The sequence below is a fragment of the Macaca nemestrina genome, chromosome 7 (genome assembly GCF_043159975.1).
Source record: "Macaca nemestrina isolate mMacNem1 chromosome 7, mMacNem.hap1, whole genome shotgun sequence".
NCBI lineage: Eukaryota > Metazoa > Chordata > Mammalia > Primates > Cercopithecidae > Macaca > Macaca nemestrina.
This window is the reverse complement of record NC_092131.1, coordinates 90814027-90834461: the sequence shown is the minus strand read 5'-3', so window position 1 is coordinate 90834461 and position 20435 is coordinate 90814027. Positions and strand designations below refer to the sequence as shown.

The window sequence follows — 20435 nt, the reverse complement described above, 5'->3', positions numbered from 1 at the left end:
AAAACATCTATGTTCTAGGCCACAATGCAAATCTCTACCATTACCAGTAAATCAATAACGTATGGAATTCAGTATGCTCCAAAGCATCTAATAAACCTAACCCTCCTATAGATAGCAACTATAAACTTGAACAACATAAAAAAATCCAAACACCTGAAGGTTGGAAGATGTGGGTGGAGTCAACACTCGGAAGACAGGAACAGCACAGGAGACTGAGGGAAGGCCTGGTCAGTGCCATGCAGATGGGGTAATGCCCCAACAGAAAGCTTGCAGCCCCTGTGATCTGAAGAACTAGAGGACAGAGTGCAGGGCAATAAGGTGACTGGAAAGTATGGGGGAGGCATGCTGGAAAGGAGCGATCCACAAAGGGGAAGCCCAAAATTCTGTATATAAATTCTACCCAATTATCAGGATGATGCCTACATGGAAAAGAGTCTACCTAAGAATAAAATAACTGAGACTTGAGTTGCCACCCGATATACAAATTCTGCAGTCTGAGTCCAACAAAATTAATTGCCAGCTAAAATACTCTCCAGAGTAATAGAATTCAGAATCTCCACATTACATTTACAATATCCAGAACACAATCCAAAATTACTTGACACATGAATAACTTGGAAGATGTGACCGCTTTTCAAGAGAAAAGACAACCAGTGTAGACCAAACCCAAAGATGACGCAGATATTAGAACAGCAGACAAGAATTTTGAAGCAATTATTACCATAATGCTCAAGGACTTAAAGGAAAATGTGCTCATGATGGATGAAAAGACAGGAAATTGCAGCAGAGATACTGACACTATTAAAAAAAAAAAAGGAAATATCATATGTGCTACATTCTCCATTGTTATACTAGAATTATAAATCATGTTGTAAAGATACCAAAAATTATATGAAAAAATAAAAATTCAATTAATTTATAGCATAATATTTACTTTCTGCCACATGCTGTGTTTATATAAATTAACTTATCCTAATTTCATAAAATACATGCAATCATTATCACCCGTTTACAAATAAAGAAATTGAGACACTTTAAAGGGGTTAAATAACACAAGGTCACTCAAGCTAGTGGTAGAGACAGGAAATCAAATCCAGTAAACCTGTCTCTAAATTCTTACCACTATACTGTACTGCCTCTCTAGAGAAAAAGTATGTAGAAATTACAGACTATTTAGAAGTGGGTACTAGAAATATTACATATGAAAATTTGTATGCATCTGCAGGTGTGCTTACAGGGAAATGTGTAGCCTTAAATATAGAAATTTAAAATGAAGATAGTAAAATTTACTGAGCTAGGTATTTTACTCAAGAAGTTAGGGAAAAAGCAATAGGACTAAACCTAGAGAACATTTAAAAAAGGAATAAAGGAAAAAAATAATAAAGCTACAAATAGAAATTCAAAAATAAAGAAAAATAAGACCAAGCTAGTTCTCTGAAAAGGTTAATAGACAAAACTACAATAAAGATAAATGAACCAGATTTGCATTTAAGATGGATAAATCTAGAAGACATGATTGTGAGTAATAAATGCAAGTTGCACAGCATAAAATCATTTACGTAAATTTTAAAACATACAAAATAATACAGTATGCAGTTTATGACTACATATCATAAGTGCTATAAAAGTATAAAAAACATGGAAAGGAAGGGTTCCCCTATGTCAGGTCAGTCTGGTGGTTGCTTCCAGGGAATAAGCCAGAGCCATGATAGGGGGTAAGAACACCATCAGTCATATCTATAAATGTTCATTTCTCTCAAAAAAAAAAAAAAAAGAGAAGAAATCATCCCAGCACTTTGGGAGGCCGAGGTGGGCAGATCACCTGAGGTCAGGAGTTCGAGACCACCCTGGCCAACATGGCAAAACCCCGTCTCTACTAAAAATACAGAAATTAGTCGGGCGTGCTGGTGAGTACCTGTGGTCTCAGCTACTCGGGAGGCTGAGGCAGGAAAATCACTTGAACCTGGGAGGCAGATGTTGCACTGAGCTGAGATCACACCACTGCGCTTCAGCCAGGGCAAAAGAGTGAGACTCCATCTCAAACAAACAAACACATAAATAAATAAAAGAAGAAAGCTCCGAAGCAAATCTGACCACATGTTAACATAGATCAAGTCTGAATGCTGGATACATAGGTTTCTGTTTTGTGTTTTGCCTGTTGTAAATATTTCATAACTCAAAATAATTTATACCTGCTACATTCATTTATGTCTTTACTGCCTATCTCCCCCACCAAACCCTAAGTTCTCTGGAGGCAAGGACCATACTATGTCATGTTCGCCATAGTATGCAAATCTGACCAGTTTCCGGAGGGTCAGTGAGAAGGGAAACTTAGCATATGACCTGAAAGTGCAACTCTCTGTCTACAAATACTAAGATTCCTTGATTTCCCTGTGGATTTGCTCAAGAGGCAAGAATGACAGATTCAAGAATACAAATGAGAGTCTTTCGCTCCCAGCTCAGTGCTCTGCAGTGCCTCTCTCTCCCTGACTTAACACAGAACAAGGGCATTGAAGTGGTGTCGATAGTCAAAAATGAGCAGGTGAATTATAACTACAGCAGCTGCAGCAATAGCCAACATGGATTGGCCCTAAGTGGCAAGTCTGTATTACCTCATTTAATACTCACAAAAGCCCTAAGAGGTAGATGACATTAGGAAGAAACAGCAGCTCAGAGAGGTTGGCACCATTCTAACTTGCCTGAGGTTACACAGTCCCTCAAATGTTCATCAAGAGCATAACTGAATAGCTGACCAGCCAACGATGGTGTCTATCGTTGTAGACAAGGTCCCTTCGGGTGGCCCATTTATAGTTTCCTGTAAATGTGATTTTTACCTTTTAGCATTTATGAGAGTTCTCTTGAACATGCTCCCAGAGTGGCTGGAAGTGGTTACAGCACCCCGGTTCTCGGCGTTCCTCCTCAATTATCCTACAACAGGCATTGCCATCCCATGGTGCAGGTAAGAAAACAGAGGCTGTGTGGCCTGTACTGTGCACCACACCCCCGCCCACTATCCCAGAACCCTGCCAGATTCCTATGTTGAAGTCCTAACCCCCAGGACCTTAGAATATGTGTGCATTTGCAGATAGGGTTTTTACAGAGGTAACTAAGTTAAAATAAAGTCATAACAGTGGGCTCTAATCCAATGACTGGGATCCTCCTAAGAGGAAATCTGAACAGAGACATGCACAGAGATAAGACCATGTGAAGACACATGGAGAAGACGGCCAATGCAGTTTGGATGGGTGTCCCCTCCAGATCTCATAATGAAACACGCTGCCCAATGCTGGAGGTGAAGCCTAGAGGGAGGTGGTGGATCCCTCCTGAATGGCTTAGTGCCATCCCCATGGTGATGAGTGAGTTCTCACTCCATTAGTTTATGCAATAGTTGGCTGTTTAAAAAGACCCTCACCTCTTCACTCTCTCTCTTGTTTCCTTCTCACTTGCTCCCTTCTCTCACCATGTGACAGGCTGGCTGGCTCCCCTTCGTCTTCCACAATTGGAAGCTTCCTGAGGCTACACCAGAAGCAGATACTGGCACTATGCTTTGTGTACACCCTGTAGAACTCTGAGCCAAAATAAAGCTCTTTTCTGTGTACATTAACCAGCCTCAGGTATTCCTTCAGGGCAACACAAATCGACTAACACAATAGCCATCTACAAGCCAAGGAGAGAAGCCTGGAGCGGATCCTTTCCTCATAGCCTCAGAAGGAAACAACCCTGTCAACACCCTGATCTCACACTTTCGGCCTCCAGAACTGTGAATAACAAATACCAACAAAACAATAAATTTCTGTTACGCCCCCAGGTCTGTGGTGCTTTGGAGCAGCCTCTGTTGCTCCAAATACAGAGGTGCAGAGATATTAAGGGACTCTTTTTCTGGAGTTACACCAGAGGGAAACAGAATTGGGCCTCTACCACAGTTCTTTTTTCTCTTTGTAGAATAATTCTGAAACTACTGATGTCTACTTACAGAGTTAACATTTATATGCCAATAAATATTTAAAATATTAACCTGAAAAAACTCAAAGTAGCAATTTAATGCCATTCCTCTTAGGTTCTGCTTCCAGTTAAGATATAGAAGGACAGGAAAGACTCCAACTACCACTTTTACAACAAAGAACACCAGATGAACTACAAAATCATATTTTATTTTATCCACTGGGAGAGCTAAGGTCTCGAAGAAGTGTAGAGGAACCAAATTTCAGAGGGATGGAGCCCTTGCTGAGCAAAGATCAGCAGCTACAGTTATCCCTGGGGCACAGGTGGAATGAGGAGCTAATTAGCATCTAAGCTGTGGAAATAAGGATGAAACAGCCAAATGTTAACTGTGTAGGCTGGAATAATGGATTACACCTGGATTCGAGATGTTCTAAATCTACTCCAGACTTCTAAGTGTGTGACGGTTGGTAGAAGTCAGGACAGGAATGGAAACAGAGTGGTAGCTGCATAGTCACGTGAGTACTGGCACCTACGCTCTATATGGGGAGAGACCTAAGCCTGCCATAAACCTTTGCAGCTAGTGGCAAACCCAGTCCAAGCCAAACCACTTCAAATCCCAATTAAACAGAATGGCTGACCTCCTCATCCTAGCTGCCTCTTTGTCACCCTAAGAGGAGCCAGGTGAGGACACAAGGGTGTCATACAAAGAAGTAATTGCAGAGAAGTGAAGTTTGGGCAAATGTTACCTGACGTCCAAACTCCTGCTTTACTCGTCAGCTGCATGAACTCATGTCAATGATGTCTTTAGTGTTTAAGCCAGTTTGATTTCTGTCATTTCCAACCAAATGAATCTTAACCCATTTATGCCTGAGGTTGCAAATTTTTTTTGTGAAACCTCAGACCTTGGCAATGACCTTGAGCAGTAGGGTATAAACAACTTCCACAAGCTTAGTGTTCCAATGATGGAACACTAGGCATAATTGGTACAAAGCACAAGACCTGACCAGTTGCACATTACAGAGGATATACACGTATTATACATGCAAATTCTTGCATAAATTAGCAATACAGTTTCTAAAGAGTTACCGTATCCATCAAATACTCATTGACATTACCTTTATAATGTTATAAATGAACAAGACAACACTAGAAAATAACCACAATGAGTTTTTAAGATAATGATAACAGAACTTAACCTATAAAGTAGACATCAGTGCTTCACAGAAACCACAGTTGGAGGCAAAATCACGTTCCAAGGAGCTCACCACCACTCAGCATATCAGTGGGATTCCTATGTTGCAAATGTTAATGGAAAATTACTCTTCTATTTCACCTACTACCACATACATGTGAAATACACCACGGGTGAAGAGAGGAAGATTCATATTGTTACTTAAGAGCATGAAAATGCTGGGAGGAAGATCCTAAACTGAATCATAATGGAGAAATTAAAATAAGCACTGAAGGAAGATTAAAAGGTTTGAAGTCAAAATAACTGTTTAAAAATCAAGGAACATTTCAAAATATCCAAGGTACCATTTTAGTTAGCCAAGTTCCAACCTGGAGTGCTATTTTATGGATCAGTTTATCAGGCCCCCAAAATTAGAAGCAATGTAGGAAACAGGATCAGCCTGTCCCCTTGCCTGAAGCCCCAAAGACCACTAGAAATGCAACCTCAGTAGTGTCCAAGGGAAAGAAACATTTCCCAGGTGGCCTTTGCTGTGTCAGTCCTTCTAGCCCCAACCCCTGCTCGGACATAAAATCCTGCTCAGCACAGCGGCGCACCTGGGTTCACCTTTCAGGTACACTGAGTGCTTCACGGAGGAAGTTTCTCAGACTCCTCCTCACCTGCAAGAGCAGGCAAGGCTACTCTCAGACCATGTTCAAGGCTATCATAACACAGGGTCAACAACAGGGCATGAAACTATGGCTGCCATGTTCAGCCAGGAAGAGCACGTTCCCATGGGAAATCTTGGATTAATCTGATTAATCTTTCTAGGAAAGATTAGGAAACTTCTAGGAAACTTCAAGAATGTACTTTGCAGATGTCCCAGTAATTTTCCTGATTTCTAAACTCCTGATGTTTGAAAGCTAATCCAAACGAGATAGGGCCTAACTGACTGCTCATTAGCTCGGCCTATTAAAAGGCCCGTTGTCCTTCTCAGGACAGCCACATTTACTGAATATTTCATGCAATGCAAGAAGGACCAGAAGCAAAATATGTAACTCTCCTCTGCGTCTGTGTTCCTCACTAGCGCAGAGCCTGAGTCTGGCACAACCTTAAATACGCACATTACAGCCTGCTCAAAGCAAGCTGATGCAAGGTTTGAGAGCAGGGAAGGAGAGATTATATTTTTAAGCAAGTTCAGAAATTTCTCCCTACAGTCTTGAATGGCTGCTCTTGTTTTAACTTTTTCCATCACATCCACCCCACCCTGGTTTTGTTAATTTTATTTCCTCATTAAAGGCTAAACAGTCTATCAAAAGAATGCCTCAAAACTCTTCTTAGGGACAAAAAGGCAAACACAAGCACCATTTATCATGTTGTCAGTGATCCTCAGTATCACACGACTAAAGAGGATGGAAGGTGGTCATTAGACAAACATCCCATTATCTCATCTACAAGCATGCTGAGTTCTGACCATGGACTAGCGGCTGATGAACGGTGGCGTGAGCAGAGGGAACAGTGAGAAGACACATTTGTCCTTTGTTTCATTGCATGGCCCTGCTTGAAGGTGCTCAAATGGGAAAATCCACTCCTGATGGCCCACAGGTGCTATTCCTCAGGTTTAACAGTCCTTAGTGATGTGGTTTTCAATACCAGCTGAACATCAGAACCACCTGGGAGCCTTTACATTGCCAGATGTCCTCAGGATGTCTAATTAAAGTGGTTCTCTGTGGGTGGGACCCAGGCGTGAGGAGTTGTTAAAGCTCCCCAGGTGAGGCCAAGGTACACCCAGGACTGAGAACCACTGCCGTAGAGAAATCTCTCTGCCTCTGCACCGGTACGTCAAGACAGAACGAGGTAGAGTCAGGGGCTCAGATTAAAAATAGCACACTGGGGAGGGTCAGGCATAGCGGCTCATGCCTATAATCTCGGGACTTTGGCAGGCCATGGCGGGAGGATCACTGGAGCCCAGGGGTTCAAGACCAGCCGGGGCAACATGGCGAAACCCCACCTCTACCAAAACAAGAATTAGCCAGGTGTGGTGGTGCACGCCTGTGGTCCCAGCTACTCAGAAGGGAGGATCACCTGAGCGCAGGAGGTCAAGGCTGTGGCAAGCCATGATCACACCACTGCACTCTAACTTGGGTGAGAGAGTGACACCGTGTCTCCAAAAAAAAAGCCATACTGACGTCAAGCCCACACACAACCATTAGACTTACCAAAGACCCTGTTTCCTATTAAACGGTATTTTTTAGGTACTAGTAATTTTATTTGGTCCTCCTTACTTTTGTAAGGATGCAGAAAAAACAGAAAAACCCTAATGACTCCATTTGAGACTCAAAGCTCTCCTGAGGTTTCAGAGATGCCCTCTATCCCGCACAATCACCTCTAATACCCACCCTGCCCACCCAGACTAGGCTAAGGAGAAAGTCGACCTACTTCCATCAAGTCCACACACAGCAGCTGAGCTCAACTGCAAAACTTGTTTACAAATAACAAGGTAATTCTAAAGCAGTCACATAATTTATTCCCAATGTCACCAGGATACTAAACCAAGACCCATTGTTTCCAATATCACCAGAATACTAAACTAAGACACACTGCATTTTCATACAAAGATAAGTCTTTCAACTACAGAAGCACAGCCCCCAGAAGTCAGCAGTGGGGTCCCACGATCTCCTGGGAGGAAATGCCACCTGTGATCCAACTTCATCTGGAGACATTTGCAGCCCCATGAAATGTTCTTAAACATGTGATGGGTAATCAACATTAAGGATGCTCAAAGAAAGACCCAGAGTATAAGAGCCCCAGGTTCTCCCCCTACACTGCATATTAAAATCACTTTTAAAAACACTGGAACCCAAATCATACCCCAGACTAAAAAAGATCAGGATGCTGGGGGACAAGCCAGTGCATGGCATTTTTTAAAGCAGTGGTTCTCACACTTTAGCACACATCTAAATCCCCTGGAGGGCCCATGAAACTAGAGATTACTGGACCCTCCCCCAGAGTTTCTGATTCACAGGTCTGGCCTGAAAACGTGCATTTCTAACAAGTTCCCAGGTGATGCTGATGCTGCTGGCCCAAGGGCCACACTGCAAGAATCGCAGCTTCAGAGGCGTCCCAGGTAGCTTTAATTAGTGCAGCCAGCACTCAGGAGCACTGTATTATTAAGAGTGAGCTCCTTGTCAGGGCACCAGGAGGAGGGAATTCTCATCCAAGCTTGGCTACAAACCTGGGGTTTGATCAATAAGCCCTAGAGGATTTTTGGACCTCAACTTGCTCTTGATATATAAAATTGAGGTACTGCATGAAAGAGATCATGGGTTCCTTGCAGAAATAAAACGATGACTTTTTCAAAGGGCTGCTGACACTAAGACACATAGAAAGGAAAAGGAAGTGGTCTTAGGGCAATAAAACAGCTTTTGAAATATAGGGGAAGGTAAGTTCTCACTCACATGGCTTCAGTGCACTTGGAGACACACAAAGGATGCGGGCTGTGCATGTGTTCTAAGCCGGTCATGCTGCTGCCCTGACTCACCTGTTAGAACCTTGCAGAGCTGCCCAGATCTCTGAGCCTCGGCAGAAGGGTTGGGAGTCAAAGACCATTTGCGCCTGATCAGATGCTCTCGTCCACTGAATGGGCCCTGGGAGTTGTTGAGGGGCTGGATTAGCACCTGCTCCTGCCCAAGCTGAATGAGGCCAACCTGTCCAGAAAGGAGAAGGAAACGCAATGTCGGTCATCCTCATTCACACATGCCCATGGCTCCCTCCACTGCCAGAGGAGCAGGCAAGGTCACCTAGGTGTGAGTTCCATGTCTGGGCTCTTTTCTTTGCAAACTGGTCAGATTTACCTGAGCCCAAGAGTGAGCTTCTGTGTGACTTACAAACATACCACAGAGCAGCTGCGTTGGGGGTGGGGGTACAGAGACAGGTACAACAACATCCATTTTCCATGTTGCCTTTCAGAGAAGATGAACTACTTCATTATCAAATTTTTAATTTTAAAATTATTTTTTAAGTTACTTTAAAAATCATCCTCACAAAAGTCCACCCGGGAGGCAACACTGAAATTGTTGGGAATGACATTTATATCCCTAATGGAAAAATGTATCTTATCCTGGGTATATTAAAAGTAATGTTAGTATTGTTTTGACAGCATCAAAACAATTTGCCCTCCTTCCCCAGGCACCTGCTGCTAGTTTCCCTTCTTATGTGGAGTCAAAATGGTAAATTTCTCAAGGAAATCGAACCCAGGCAGGGCCAGGGGAGGACCTGGTTTGTACACTGATCAATGCAGTCACCATCCCCTTCTCCTGGGAACGATCCTGAACTGCCTTTGATTGCACAGATTCAGGAGATCTGGGGGATGAGTCTCAGGGGGTCATGATATCCTTTCTTGTCTCCCTCTTCCACCCTCACTTTTCAAAAGCCATGACACACATTGGTTCTCAAAGCCTAGCGTGCACCCAAATCACCTGGAGGTCCTGCTGGAGCCCAAGAATGTGCATTTTTAAGAAGGTCCCATGTAATACAGGGACCACACTTGGAGAAGCAGCACTCCCTCCCACACGCAGAGCTAACTCCAGGCTCAAGTATAAAGCTCACTTAAGCCAAATGAGATAGACCCCCCTCTACATTCTGAAAGGATGCACCGGTACCAAGATTCCTGGAAAGTAAATCAGATCAACTAATAAGATCGCCTGCAACCTTGCATCCCCAAGATACAGGGTGAGGCCATACTTACCGCTCTAAGCATATTTCAAGGTTTCCATTTCATTAGAACTTTTGCCAAGAACAACTCAAAGAGTTTACTGCCCAAATAAAACTGTCTCAAAGTGGCACTGCATGACCTGCAGGAGAGCACAGCTTTCCTCCCTCTCCTTTAAAGTGAAAACTTGAGTTTGTTCACTAGGAAACTTTACGGAAACCGAAGAAATGGAAGAGGGTGGCCACAGTGGGATCTGCAGAGCTCCATCATAGCTGTGCACAACGCAGCCTCGGTGCAGAACCCCTGAAAACTTCCACGGTCAAGATAGGGTGGGCAGGGTACGGCACAGCGCGTGGGATGCAGCCCCGCGTGGGAGGAAACCCCTGCTCCCTAGAGGATACGCTTCACTCTAATGAGGGGCTGGACTCACGTGGAAACACCCTGGCTGTGGGTCAAACCCCTCCCCGCAATCTAGCACTTTCAAAGCCAGTTCTTATTCGTTCAGTCTAGAGTTTGTATTCACAAACCCCGGTATAAAAAGCCGTTAGCTGTTAGTTCTAAGGCCGAACAAGTTTTTCAAGACAGGGAGATCTCACCTTGGTGAGAAATCCTACACAGACACACTCATATATACATGCAAAGCATCACTTAGCACCTTAGGGAAGGTTTTTCTTTACAATTCTCAGGGACCCCATGTGCTGGTTTCTATAAACTTAAAGAAGAAAACAGCAATGCTGGGGAATGATGGATAAATGGACTAGTGGGTCCTCAACCTGGCAGCCACTTGCCCTCTTGGGCTCCAACCTCAAGCAGGGATGTGGTCAGGAGTAGCACCAGCAGGGAGGGGCTGTACAGGGCCCTCACCCTGGGAACCAGCATGAGGAAGGGCCCTGCCTCCTCCCTCACTGTCACTGTCCCTAGCCTCCTTCAAGCATCTCTAACACTGCCATTGTCAGCACACCACCAGTGGTCAAACGTCCTGTTGAGAAGTGCCACCTGTGCATTACACGCAGTCTTACGCCAAAATACCCACCAGCCCTCCTTCTCTCTCCCTGACTCCTCTCTTCCCTAAATAAACCCCCTTCCCTGCAGCCCCCTGCACTGTTAAATTCCAGCCCACTACCGCATGTTATAGGACACTTTCACGACCTAACGGTTTGTTCCATTGAGGCAAGATCAGAATTATTACTCCTGTTTTTGCCAATGACTGCCACATAACAGTTACTCAAAAAGAAAATATGCGACTGAAAACGCAGTTACCTGTAAGGACGGCCTGCAACCCCCTTGCTCAGGGCTTCTCATCCCCGGCTACATATTGATATGATTTGGGGAGCTTTGAAAACTCCTGATGCCTCAGCCCTACTCCAGGCCAAGTGAATCAGAATATCTAGGGTGGAGCCCAAGGAACTGATATGTTTTCAAAGGTGACCAGGAAAATTCAATGTGTAGCCAGGGTTGAGAAGCGCCGTCCTAGCGTTTAACTGGGTGCTGGAGACCCTGGACACCTACTGCCTTGATTCCATGTGGAGAGGTCCTCGGATTTGGAACCCGGGCTTTCCTCCATGGCGCTCTGCGCACTACCCTTGCTTCTAGCCCACCACTGCACGTGGCCCCAAGAGCTGAGCAGGGCTTCTTGGATCTGTGTGACTCCTGCAGTCACCATCTATGCGGAGAGGGGACACTCAGGGAAATGTTTGTCCAAGGCCTCTTCTGTCCCACTGATGGTGGTAAAGAAATACCAGCAATGAGCCTGTGCCTTAGATACAGGAGGCCTGCAACCGTCCTCCAAAGAGACAAACTGTATAGAAATAAATGCCTATGGCAGACAGAACCGGCAACCCTGAGGCCCCTTGGTTTTAAGGGATATAACAAAGCCCCCAATGAAATGGTGCTCTTAAAAGAGAAATCTTAAGTTTTGCAGGATTTGGTATGCTATACTAAAGAAGTGTGGGTCAAATAACATGGATCAGGCAATAACTTGATATTTCAGCAGTTGTGAGTGCTTTCAACTCTCTTTGTTGTGGGTACTTGCTTTGAAGGGTTCTGTTAAGACAGAGTTGTAAATCAGGTATTGTTCACTCCACACCACCTCCTGCCTGAAGCAGGACTAGCTCTCTCTGCAGTGCGGAGAGTGTGAAAGACACAGCCATTTTTATCACCTAATGTTAGCACAAGTTCACTTAGAAAATGCAGTTAAGATAACAGAGAAAGTCTCTCCTGTATGCTTCAAAGCAGCATGCCTCTGTGGGAGGGGACAAAGTCACATGACTCCACAAAGATGGCAACGGAATTGCCTTTCTTCAGGAGTCTGCGGCTCCTCAGTTAACAGGAGTGGGTCTTAGGTCTCCTTCTCTAGGTCAAGATGGGTTGAGAGGATGGGGCCAAAGGGGTGGTGAGTTTGCTTCCTGTAGGGACCAACCTGCTTCCAAGAAGAAAAAGCCACCGTGTGACTGCAGATCCTCCCGCCCTGCCTCTGACTCTCCGGTGGGCATGCACCTCTTCCCGTGGAAGGAGCCTCCCCCACACAACACGGCCATGCGGGGCTTCCCAACCTGCACCCCTTCTGAGGCATCACCCAGAGGGCCCCTCCCCCAGTCCTGCTGCCGCCGCCTCATATGTGAAATGCCTGAGCACAGATGCTTGGTCTTCTTCCCAAAGCAGGCCTCTCCTCAGTAATGTCAGGGTCCCTCACTTCAGTGTCAGCCCTTTCAGACCACTAGTCAGTGTCAGCCAGCCAAAAAGGACTGCCAGCCTGCCCTTCAGAGTCCCTCTCGTGTGGTCTTCCTTCCTTTCTGAGGCTTGCCTTGGAGGCTTGAGCCTGGTCACCTCCCTGCTCTAAGTGCTCCTCTCCGCCAGTCCTCCCCATACAACTATCCCCAGGATTCCCCAACTACCCATCCTCCATTGCCTCTCAGCCAGTGACCCTCAGAGTGCCCTCCCAGAATGGCCGCATCAGCATCCCTTGGGGAACTTGCAAGAAATGCAAGCTCTCAGGCCCACCCCAGGCCTGCTACATCAAAAACTCCAGGGTGGGGCCCAGCCATCAGTTTAATGGGCCCTCCAGGGGACTGTAATGCGGGCTCAAGGCTGAGAACCACTGCTCTAGGATAAAGTCCAAATGCCTTTGGTTGGCACCCATAGACCTGCCCCATTTAATCCACATGCCTGCCAGTTCAGTTCCTCTACCCCCATCTCTCCCTTAAAACCACCATCCCACCAATCCACTCATGGGTCCCTTATCTCAGGACAATGGGGCCTCAGTGCCTTTTCCATCACTCCTCCCTCCTGGAATCTGAAGCCTACCCTCTTCCCTCCCTGAAACCCCACCCTGCCTAGTTCCAGGCTCCAGCGCACCTTCCTCCAGGAGGCTGGGACTGTCTTCCCAGACAGGGCCTGCATTGTCTTTCTCTCTGAGCCTTGCTGGGCGGCCTACCAGAGCATCCTGCACATGGCAGGTGTGTGATAATGATCGGCTCATTCAGGCAACAGCGATGACTGATCAGCTGATGTATAACTGGAAAAGTCTGGGAACAGCCTGCAGGGCAAGAGAAGAAGCCTGTTTTTAATGCCTTAATGTGCCAGGCTCTCACTAAATGATTTCACAGACTTTATCTTCTTCCATTCTATCAACAGCCTTGCAAGGCCCATGTTATTTACCCCTGTATGGCTGCAGGCAGAAAGGTTCAAAGGACTTAAATGACTTGCTCAAGATCGCAGCTCTGAATGGCCATACGGTTTCATTTCCTAAGAAGCAAGAATGTGACCATGCATCTGGGGACCTGTGCACAGAAGCAGGTCCAGGGAAAAGTTAACCAACGACTCTGCATGGTTCCCTCAGATGTACTGGCTGCAAAAAACATCTTCCCCATCACACACATCCAAGATCAGGCAGCTGCAGTATTTCAGAGTTCAGGAAATAAGCTCCAAGAATGCAATCAATCAAAGAAAACTGCTTCAGTTCATCATCCCATCTTTTACTTCTTTTTCATTTTTTTTTAAATGTTGTCAACTAAACAAAAGTTCAAAGTGGGAAAATCCAATATGTGTCCTAGGCGATGCTACTGGGGAGCTCGGTGCAGAAGCAGCCAGTGCCTGGCATCCTAAGAGGAGTCAGCCCAGCCTGGAGAGCTGCAGCTGGATGAAGCCCTGGGCAATCAGGAGGAACACAAGAGTATGCAGTGCTGGAGAGGACAAAGGGGTGTGAAGAGAAGCCACCATGAGGCCACAGGAATGTTGTTCCAGAGGTGGCAGCCAGAGGCCTTAGAACTTTCTGAATTCTTCCCTCCAATACTTGCATGCCTCCAAACTTCACGAAACTGTCTTTGCCCTTCTTCGATTCCTGCCAAAGTGCCCCTTAACATCCACTCAATTGTTTCTTTTTACAAAGTTCTATATATGTGCTTCGTATTCTCTGTATTCTCCAAATATATTTATTCTGCACACGATCAATTCTTCAGCAATACTAGGTAATCACTTAGGACCACGTACCTTCCTCAGACCTGTCTCAATATAATGATGTATTATAATGCAGTCCCTTCCAATGGGTCTCCACACCATATCATTTTTGACGAGACTAATTCCTACTCAGCTGTTCTCCATCGAGTGAGGCTGCATTATAAAGCTGGGCAATTTTGTAAATCAATCAAAAGGGTTTGATAACTCTTTTCTAAAGAGAGAGGTAGTAACATCCCAAACTTGCTTCTCCATCACAGGAGTCATGCAAACGCAGGCTGCCCTCTTAAAAGTGGGGTCCTCAACACTTCTAACCTAAGCTGCCTACTCATCAGCTGGCTGAGCTCGCCCAGGCTGGAGTACATTGGTGGGATCTCAGCTCACTGCAAGCTCCACCTCCCAGGTTCAAGTGATTCTCCTGCCTCAGCCTCCCGAGTAGCCAGAATTACAAGCGCCCACCACCATGCCCAGCTAATTTTTTGTATCTTTAGTAGAGACGAGGTTTCACCATGTTGGCCTGACTGGTGTTGAACTCGTGTGCTGGTGGTCTGCCCATCTTGGCCTTCCAAAGCGCTGGGATTACAGGCGTGAGCCACCGCACCCGGCTGCCCCCATCTATTCTTACCTGGACTACACTTGCTCCCCTATAAATTAGAGGTGAGCATTCTCTAAAAGTTCTCTAGTGGACTGGAACAGCTGTACAGAACTATGAACGTCCTATGTCCCACAAATGACGTGCTACCAACATGGACACATGGTCTGCAGTCAGGCTGACCAGCCGGAGTGAGGATGAGCTGGGCCACCAGGTTGACCCCAGTGATTCCAAATAAGAGTCCTACAGCATGTGGCTGTGACAACAGAGGAGCTATGGTAGGAGGATCCCTGACCTTCTCACAGTCCTTCAAGGTGCCCTGGAAAGCGGTTATGGCTTAATGTTTTGCAGCCCAGAGCTCCCTGGTGGTCTGTCCGGTCTCCCCATCTCACAGTGTGCCCCTGGCAGGCCACAGCCTTGGCCAAGAAGGAGTGGACACATTCCAGTGGGAGGCCTTCCCAAGCTTTGTGAGTATCATCCAAGGAAGGATGGCCACTGCTCGGCAGACCAAACCCGACAGCAGGGGCCTCCAGCCGTCCCCTCCTCTCGTTCACTCTTCCTAAAACAAGCCCTCCAGCCACTCACTTTGGACAAGCCGCACAGATTCTTTTCACAGCCTGACACTCATACTGATCTTGAAGTGCCTTCTCTGCTAGCCTGTCTACCTATGAAGTTCAGCCTGATTCCAATTCCACTGGCCTTCCACGATCCGGTCCTGGTCACAGAGGCAGTTGATCCGAACTTCCATAAATTCTTGAGGAGTGGAAAGGCCCTCCTCATACACCTAAAGTTCATGCTTTGAAATGATACGCTCATAAAAACACTTCCAAAAAGCCTATGCTCTAGAGACTCTTGGAAATGTAAATACAATGAAGAAGCATAAACAGAAAACAAGCAATACTTAAGTCTATATAGTCTTTGAAGATCCAAAAAGCGCAGTTGGCCCAGCTTTTCAAGATAAGACACTAAGAAAGGAACGCCGCAGGCCCATGACTGTCTGCTGTCAAAAGGAGAAGGAGCAAAAATGGAACAGGTGCTTTAGTCTCCATGGCCCCTGAACAGCTAAGGAATGATCTATTATAATAATGCATCTCCTTTAAACAGCAAACATCTCTGGAGATAAACAGCACAGATTCCATGCAACATGGAACAGAACCTGTGTGCCCCCAGCCCAGGCACTCAACACTCTCTGCTGAGCCCTTTAGGAGATGTTCGATACAGTGGGACTTACCAGCAATTAACATGATACTCAACATCCGGAATGAAGTTTTGTTGAACGCAGCCACATCCATTCGCTTGCATGCCTTCCATAGCTGTAGCTGCTTTCACACTAAAAGGGCAGCTTTGAGCAGCTGCAACAAAGGCTATGTGGTGCACAAAGCCTAAAATATTTATCTGATCCTTCAAAGAAGTTTGCCGACTCTTGCTCCTCATTTTTAGATACAAGGACACTCTGAAATGCTCCTCATCCACGGCCACCAAAAATCATCCACTTATAGCCTCCCTTCCCACACCTTATAGCCGAGACTGTCGTAGCAAATACACACACAAAACTCCACGTCTCCACTTCACAGAGCTTCCACCACGGTCAACAGGGACTAACACAACATCACCAGCCGCCTGAACTGAGAACCAAAGTCAAAGCTAGTCTGCAATGCAAACTTGGTTAGCCCAAGTTTCTGTTGCTTTCTTTTCTTTACACTTTCAGGGCCACCCTGCAAGCAAGGGGTCCACCTCCAAGTCACCGCATTGTCTCTTCCCTCCTGCCTTCAACATGTACGGAGGGGGAAGTGTCCAATGTCCAGCTCACATGAATGGGATGAACAAGGCAGACTAAACAACAGAATTTAAAAGCTGAAGTCTTAGAGGTACACCCGCCACTGGCACACACTGAACTCAGCCTGTTGGCCGGGTTCCTTTATCTAAAGCACAGCACCCTCACATGGTGCTGAAGGGAAGGACAGTCTTGCTGAGAAGCTGGCTGAGATGCCATCTATGAAAGGACCCAGCCCTCACTCTGCGAGGATTTTAAATCAATGTTATCCAGCTTTCCACCTCGGCTCCTTCACAGATAGCTCCTTGCTGGAAACTTTACACCAAGAAGTATAAACTCTGACCTCTACAGAAACTCACTAAACCGCAGCAAATGGGATTCAGATGTTTCCATGTACAGTACAATGATGTGACTTAGACTTTAAACACTTTGGCAAAAACAGGAAAAATGATGTGGGCCTTCCAGTCCCTCCCAGAACATGATACAGCCTTGACCCAAGCCCTACAGTGATCTGAGCCTTTCTCACTCCTACTTAAGCCTCCTTGCCCACAGCCCACATTTCCTGCCCCAGGTCCACATTCCCCACCCCAGGTCCACATTCCCTGCCCCAGGTCCACATTAGCTCCTTCCTACCAGGCCCCCTCCAAGGGTCTATATCACTTTCCTTGGTTCACCAAAGTTGCCTATTTTTCCCAGCTGAGCAAAAGCAGATCATACCCTAATCAGAATTCAGAAAATTCCTGAAAGGAGAGCCAGGCTGAGCTAGGAAACTATACCCAGAGATACCCACAGCACTGGGAAGAAAGGAGAGGTCTTACATAACACCTTGCACCCCCAGGCCTTCTGGCTTCGTAGATTCTCGAGGATTTGCCAGAGACTCTGTAAGGCTGGAGAATTCCAGATGGCGGCACAAGAAAAGGTGGAAATGTGGGGAGGAGTTTCTTGTGCCTGGGAAGGACAGACACAAACTAATATCAGAAACTGCCTCCAAAGAGGCCAGTCAAGACAGAAGACAAAGAGCATCCCTGCGGTTCATGCTCTGGGTCCATACCAAGCTTCGCTGGGGGCAGCCATCTGCTGGCCATGTGTGCTGCTTTCAGGGCACGATGGAGAGGCTGAGTGCTCGTCTGGGCACCAGTGTAGCCACATGATCAAGTGTGTGCACAGGCAGGGCAAGTGCACACAAGAACCCCCCGGCCCCCGGGAGTACCTGTTACGGGTGCCTCAAATGCAACAGGCCAGGGACTTGGGGGCGGGGAAGTTACTACCACAGCAAGGGAGCTCCTGGGGGCAGGAATAGGGTTCATCACCAATGTAAGCACCCCTCAGGCCTGGTTGTGGGTGGGCACCAGACAAATGCCTACTAATAGTATAAGGAAGCAAAGACAAACACCCTTTCTCTCCTGTTTCTTACGTTTCAGCTAAGAAGAGCGGGGTGAGCCGCGGCCTGCCTGGGTACCTCTCCAAACTTCCTGTTCCAGGTACAGAGAGAAGACTCAAAAGGAAGGGAGGTGAAAGCCCACTCCCCCAACACCACGTCCAAGAACAGAACACCTATACGCACATAGGTACTCCCGTGACATACAGGTGTAGATACAGCGGTGTAGATGCAGTGCTCTGTCTACACTGGGGCCAAGGCGCCTCTGTCCAGAGCCCTGACAGTTTCATCCCTGCCAGATCTGCGCTCCCTAGGGCGGGCGGCGTATACCCCATGCAACCGGTTCCGCGCGGGTTCCACCGGCCGCAGAGGCGCTGGACTACGATGCTGCCCCTCCCACTCCCTTTCTCTATAGTGGGTACCGAAAGCAGGGGTGGGGGGTGGGGAGAGGTGGAAAGGCAGGAGGTTCCCTCCGGTTCCCCTGGAGGCTGGACTTCTAGCAGAGGCGCCCCATCCCCACCCTCCACGGCGACCACCCTGAGCCGCAGCAGACCCGACGGGCCGACCCGGAGGGGGAGCGGGCAGTACCAGGCCGCCGGCGGTGCCGCAGGCGCTGAGCGAGACGAGAGAGCCGGGGTGGCCGACCACACGGCCCGAGTAGAAGCACAGCTCAGCGGGGCGGCCGCGGCGCCCGGCGGCGCCCGCCTCCTCCACCTCGAAGCCTCGGGACAGGAAGCGCAGGTCGCGGCGCAGCTGAAGGTACAGGTCGCGGCCGAAGGCCGGCAGGTGCAGCAGCAGGGCGCGCTCTCCCGGCCGGGCGCGCGGGGCAGCTGGGGGCGTGCGGGGGCGTCGCCGCCGTCGGGGCCCGGGGGCTGAGGGCAGCGGCGGCAGGTGCACGTCGTCTGGGCGCACCCGCCACGGGAGCACCACCTCCACGTCGGCCGCCGCGTCGCCGACAGCTGCGGGGAAAGAGGAGACGCGTCAGCGCGGCGGGGCCCGCCCGGACGCCCGCCCTCCCGCTGGCCGCCAGCCGCGCCAGCGCGGGGACAGAGTGACCCGGAGTTGGCGCTGCCTTCCCTTCCCTCGCCCGGCACCTCCACGCTGGCCCGCGCCACCCGGGGAGGGTCTCCGGCGCAGCCGCCCGAGCACCTCCCGGGACGGCGCCGCGCATCGGCAAGCGGAGACCCGGCGGCGGCGCGCCTGCCACGGAGCCACCCGATTCCCGTACTCCGGCAGCAGCCCGCGTCTTCTCCGCTCCGGCGCCGTCAGCCATCCCGCCGCCGCCCCAGGGCCGCCAGGACGCCGCGAGAGCGCACAGGGAAGGTAGCCGCCCGACGCGGGGCGAAGAGGGCTGTGGGAGGGGGCGCTACCTGTGCCCGGGTCCAGTCCCCAAACCAGCAGCAGCAGCACTGGTAGGACGAGCGGAGGCAGCAGGGCGCCGTCACACATGGTACCCGGGACCGGCAGCCCCCGGACCGTGGCGGCGAAGCAGGAGCGCGCTAGGCGGCGGCGCCAGCCGGAGTGAAGCCCTACAGCCTTTGGAAAAAGTAATTAGCGCTGCGGACAAACCCAACGTGGTAAACCCCGAGCCCCGCCTTCCCCTCGGAAAGCGGGAGGGGATTGGGCCCTCGCTTTCCTCCGCCCCGCCTCCTCCTTCCCTACTGGTTGGGATGGGTCGAAACCATAGTGCGTAGTTAGGTTGTCAGCACTTTCTTACACGTGGTTTCTGGGCAGTGGCAGGGACACGGCACCAGGAGGCGCGCGGGAGCCGACCAGGGCCGTGCGACCCTGGAAGAGCCGGAGGATGCGGGGCTGGTCTTCAGAGCTTGTCCTCATTTTTTGGAAATCTCTCAGCCTGCTGCCCAGTTTCCCGGGAAGATAGCCGGAAATCGCCCCGGCCAAGCGGTTTCATCCAAAACTGCATATACTCTTTACATCTAAAGTTAGGTTTTAGTTGTTTGTGGCTGAAAAGACTCCCAGTCCACTTTCCCGCACACCTGAGTTTGCACCTGAAGGCTATATCCGCGGCGTTTATCCAAACTCTTCACACGTCCTGTCGTCTTTAATCCCACAGGATCCAGTGCAACAGGCATGCTCACACCCTCTTACAGATTGAAAAACTGAGGAAGAGAGAGAGCTTAAGGAAAAACGCTTAAGTTACCCAGAGAGTTCCTGTTGGAGCAAAGACTAGAATTTGTGGTCCTGATTTCTGGCTTGGTGCTTATTAACAGCAGGATCCCCCCGCCCCGAGGGAGGCAGCACTCAGTGTTACAGGTTAGGAAACTGAGGCACAGAGTCCCAAAGCCTGGACTTGAACGTGAGTCTCCCATAACAGAATGAGTTGATCCTTTCCTGCCAGAATATAACTGAGGTCTGCAGGGAAGGTGACTCCATTAACTTGCTGAATAGCATCTTGTA

At 48.4% G+C, this 20435-nt stretch overlaps 1 protein-coding gene across 3 annotated transcripts in view; it reads right to left on the bottom strand.

Annotated features, from left to right (window-relative positions):
* The window catches only part of LOC105499264 (ADAM metallopeptidase with thrombospondin type 1 motif 17), a 361725-nt gene extending 342162 nt beyond the window's left edge, over positions 1 to 19563 (bottom strand). For 2 of the 3 annotated variants that reach the window (XM_071100557.1, XM_071100559.1), the window contains exons 1-3: positions 19388 to 19563; positions 18606 to 18976; positions 8652 to 8817 (exon numbers count right to left, since the gene is read on the bottom strand). In XM_071100557.1, the coding sequence (XP_070956658.1) occupies positions 8652 to 8817; positions 18606 to 18976; positions 19388 to 19466 (616 nt within the window). In that variant the 5' untranslated portion in view covers positions 19467 to 19563. The remainder of the gene's footprint in view (positions 1 to 8651; positions 8818 to 18605; positions 18977 to 19387) is intronic. The other variant, XM_071100558.1, reaches the window with a different exon arrangement.
* Between the last annotated feature and the right edge of the window lie 872 nt (positions 19564 to 20435).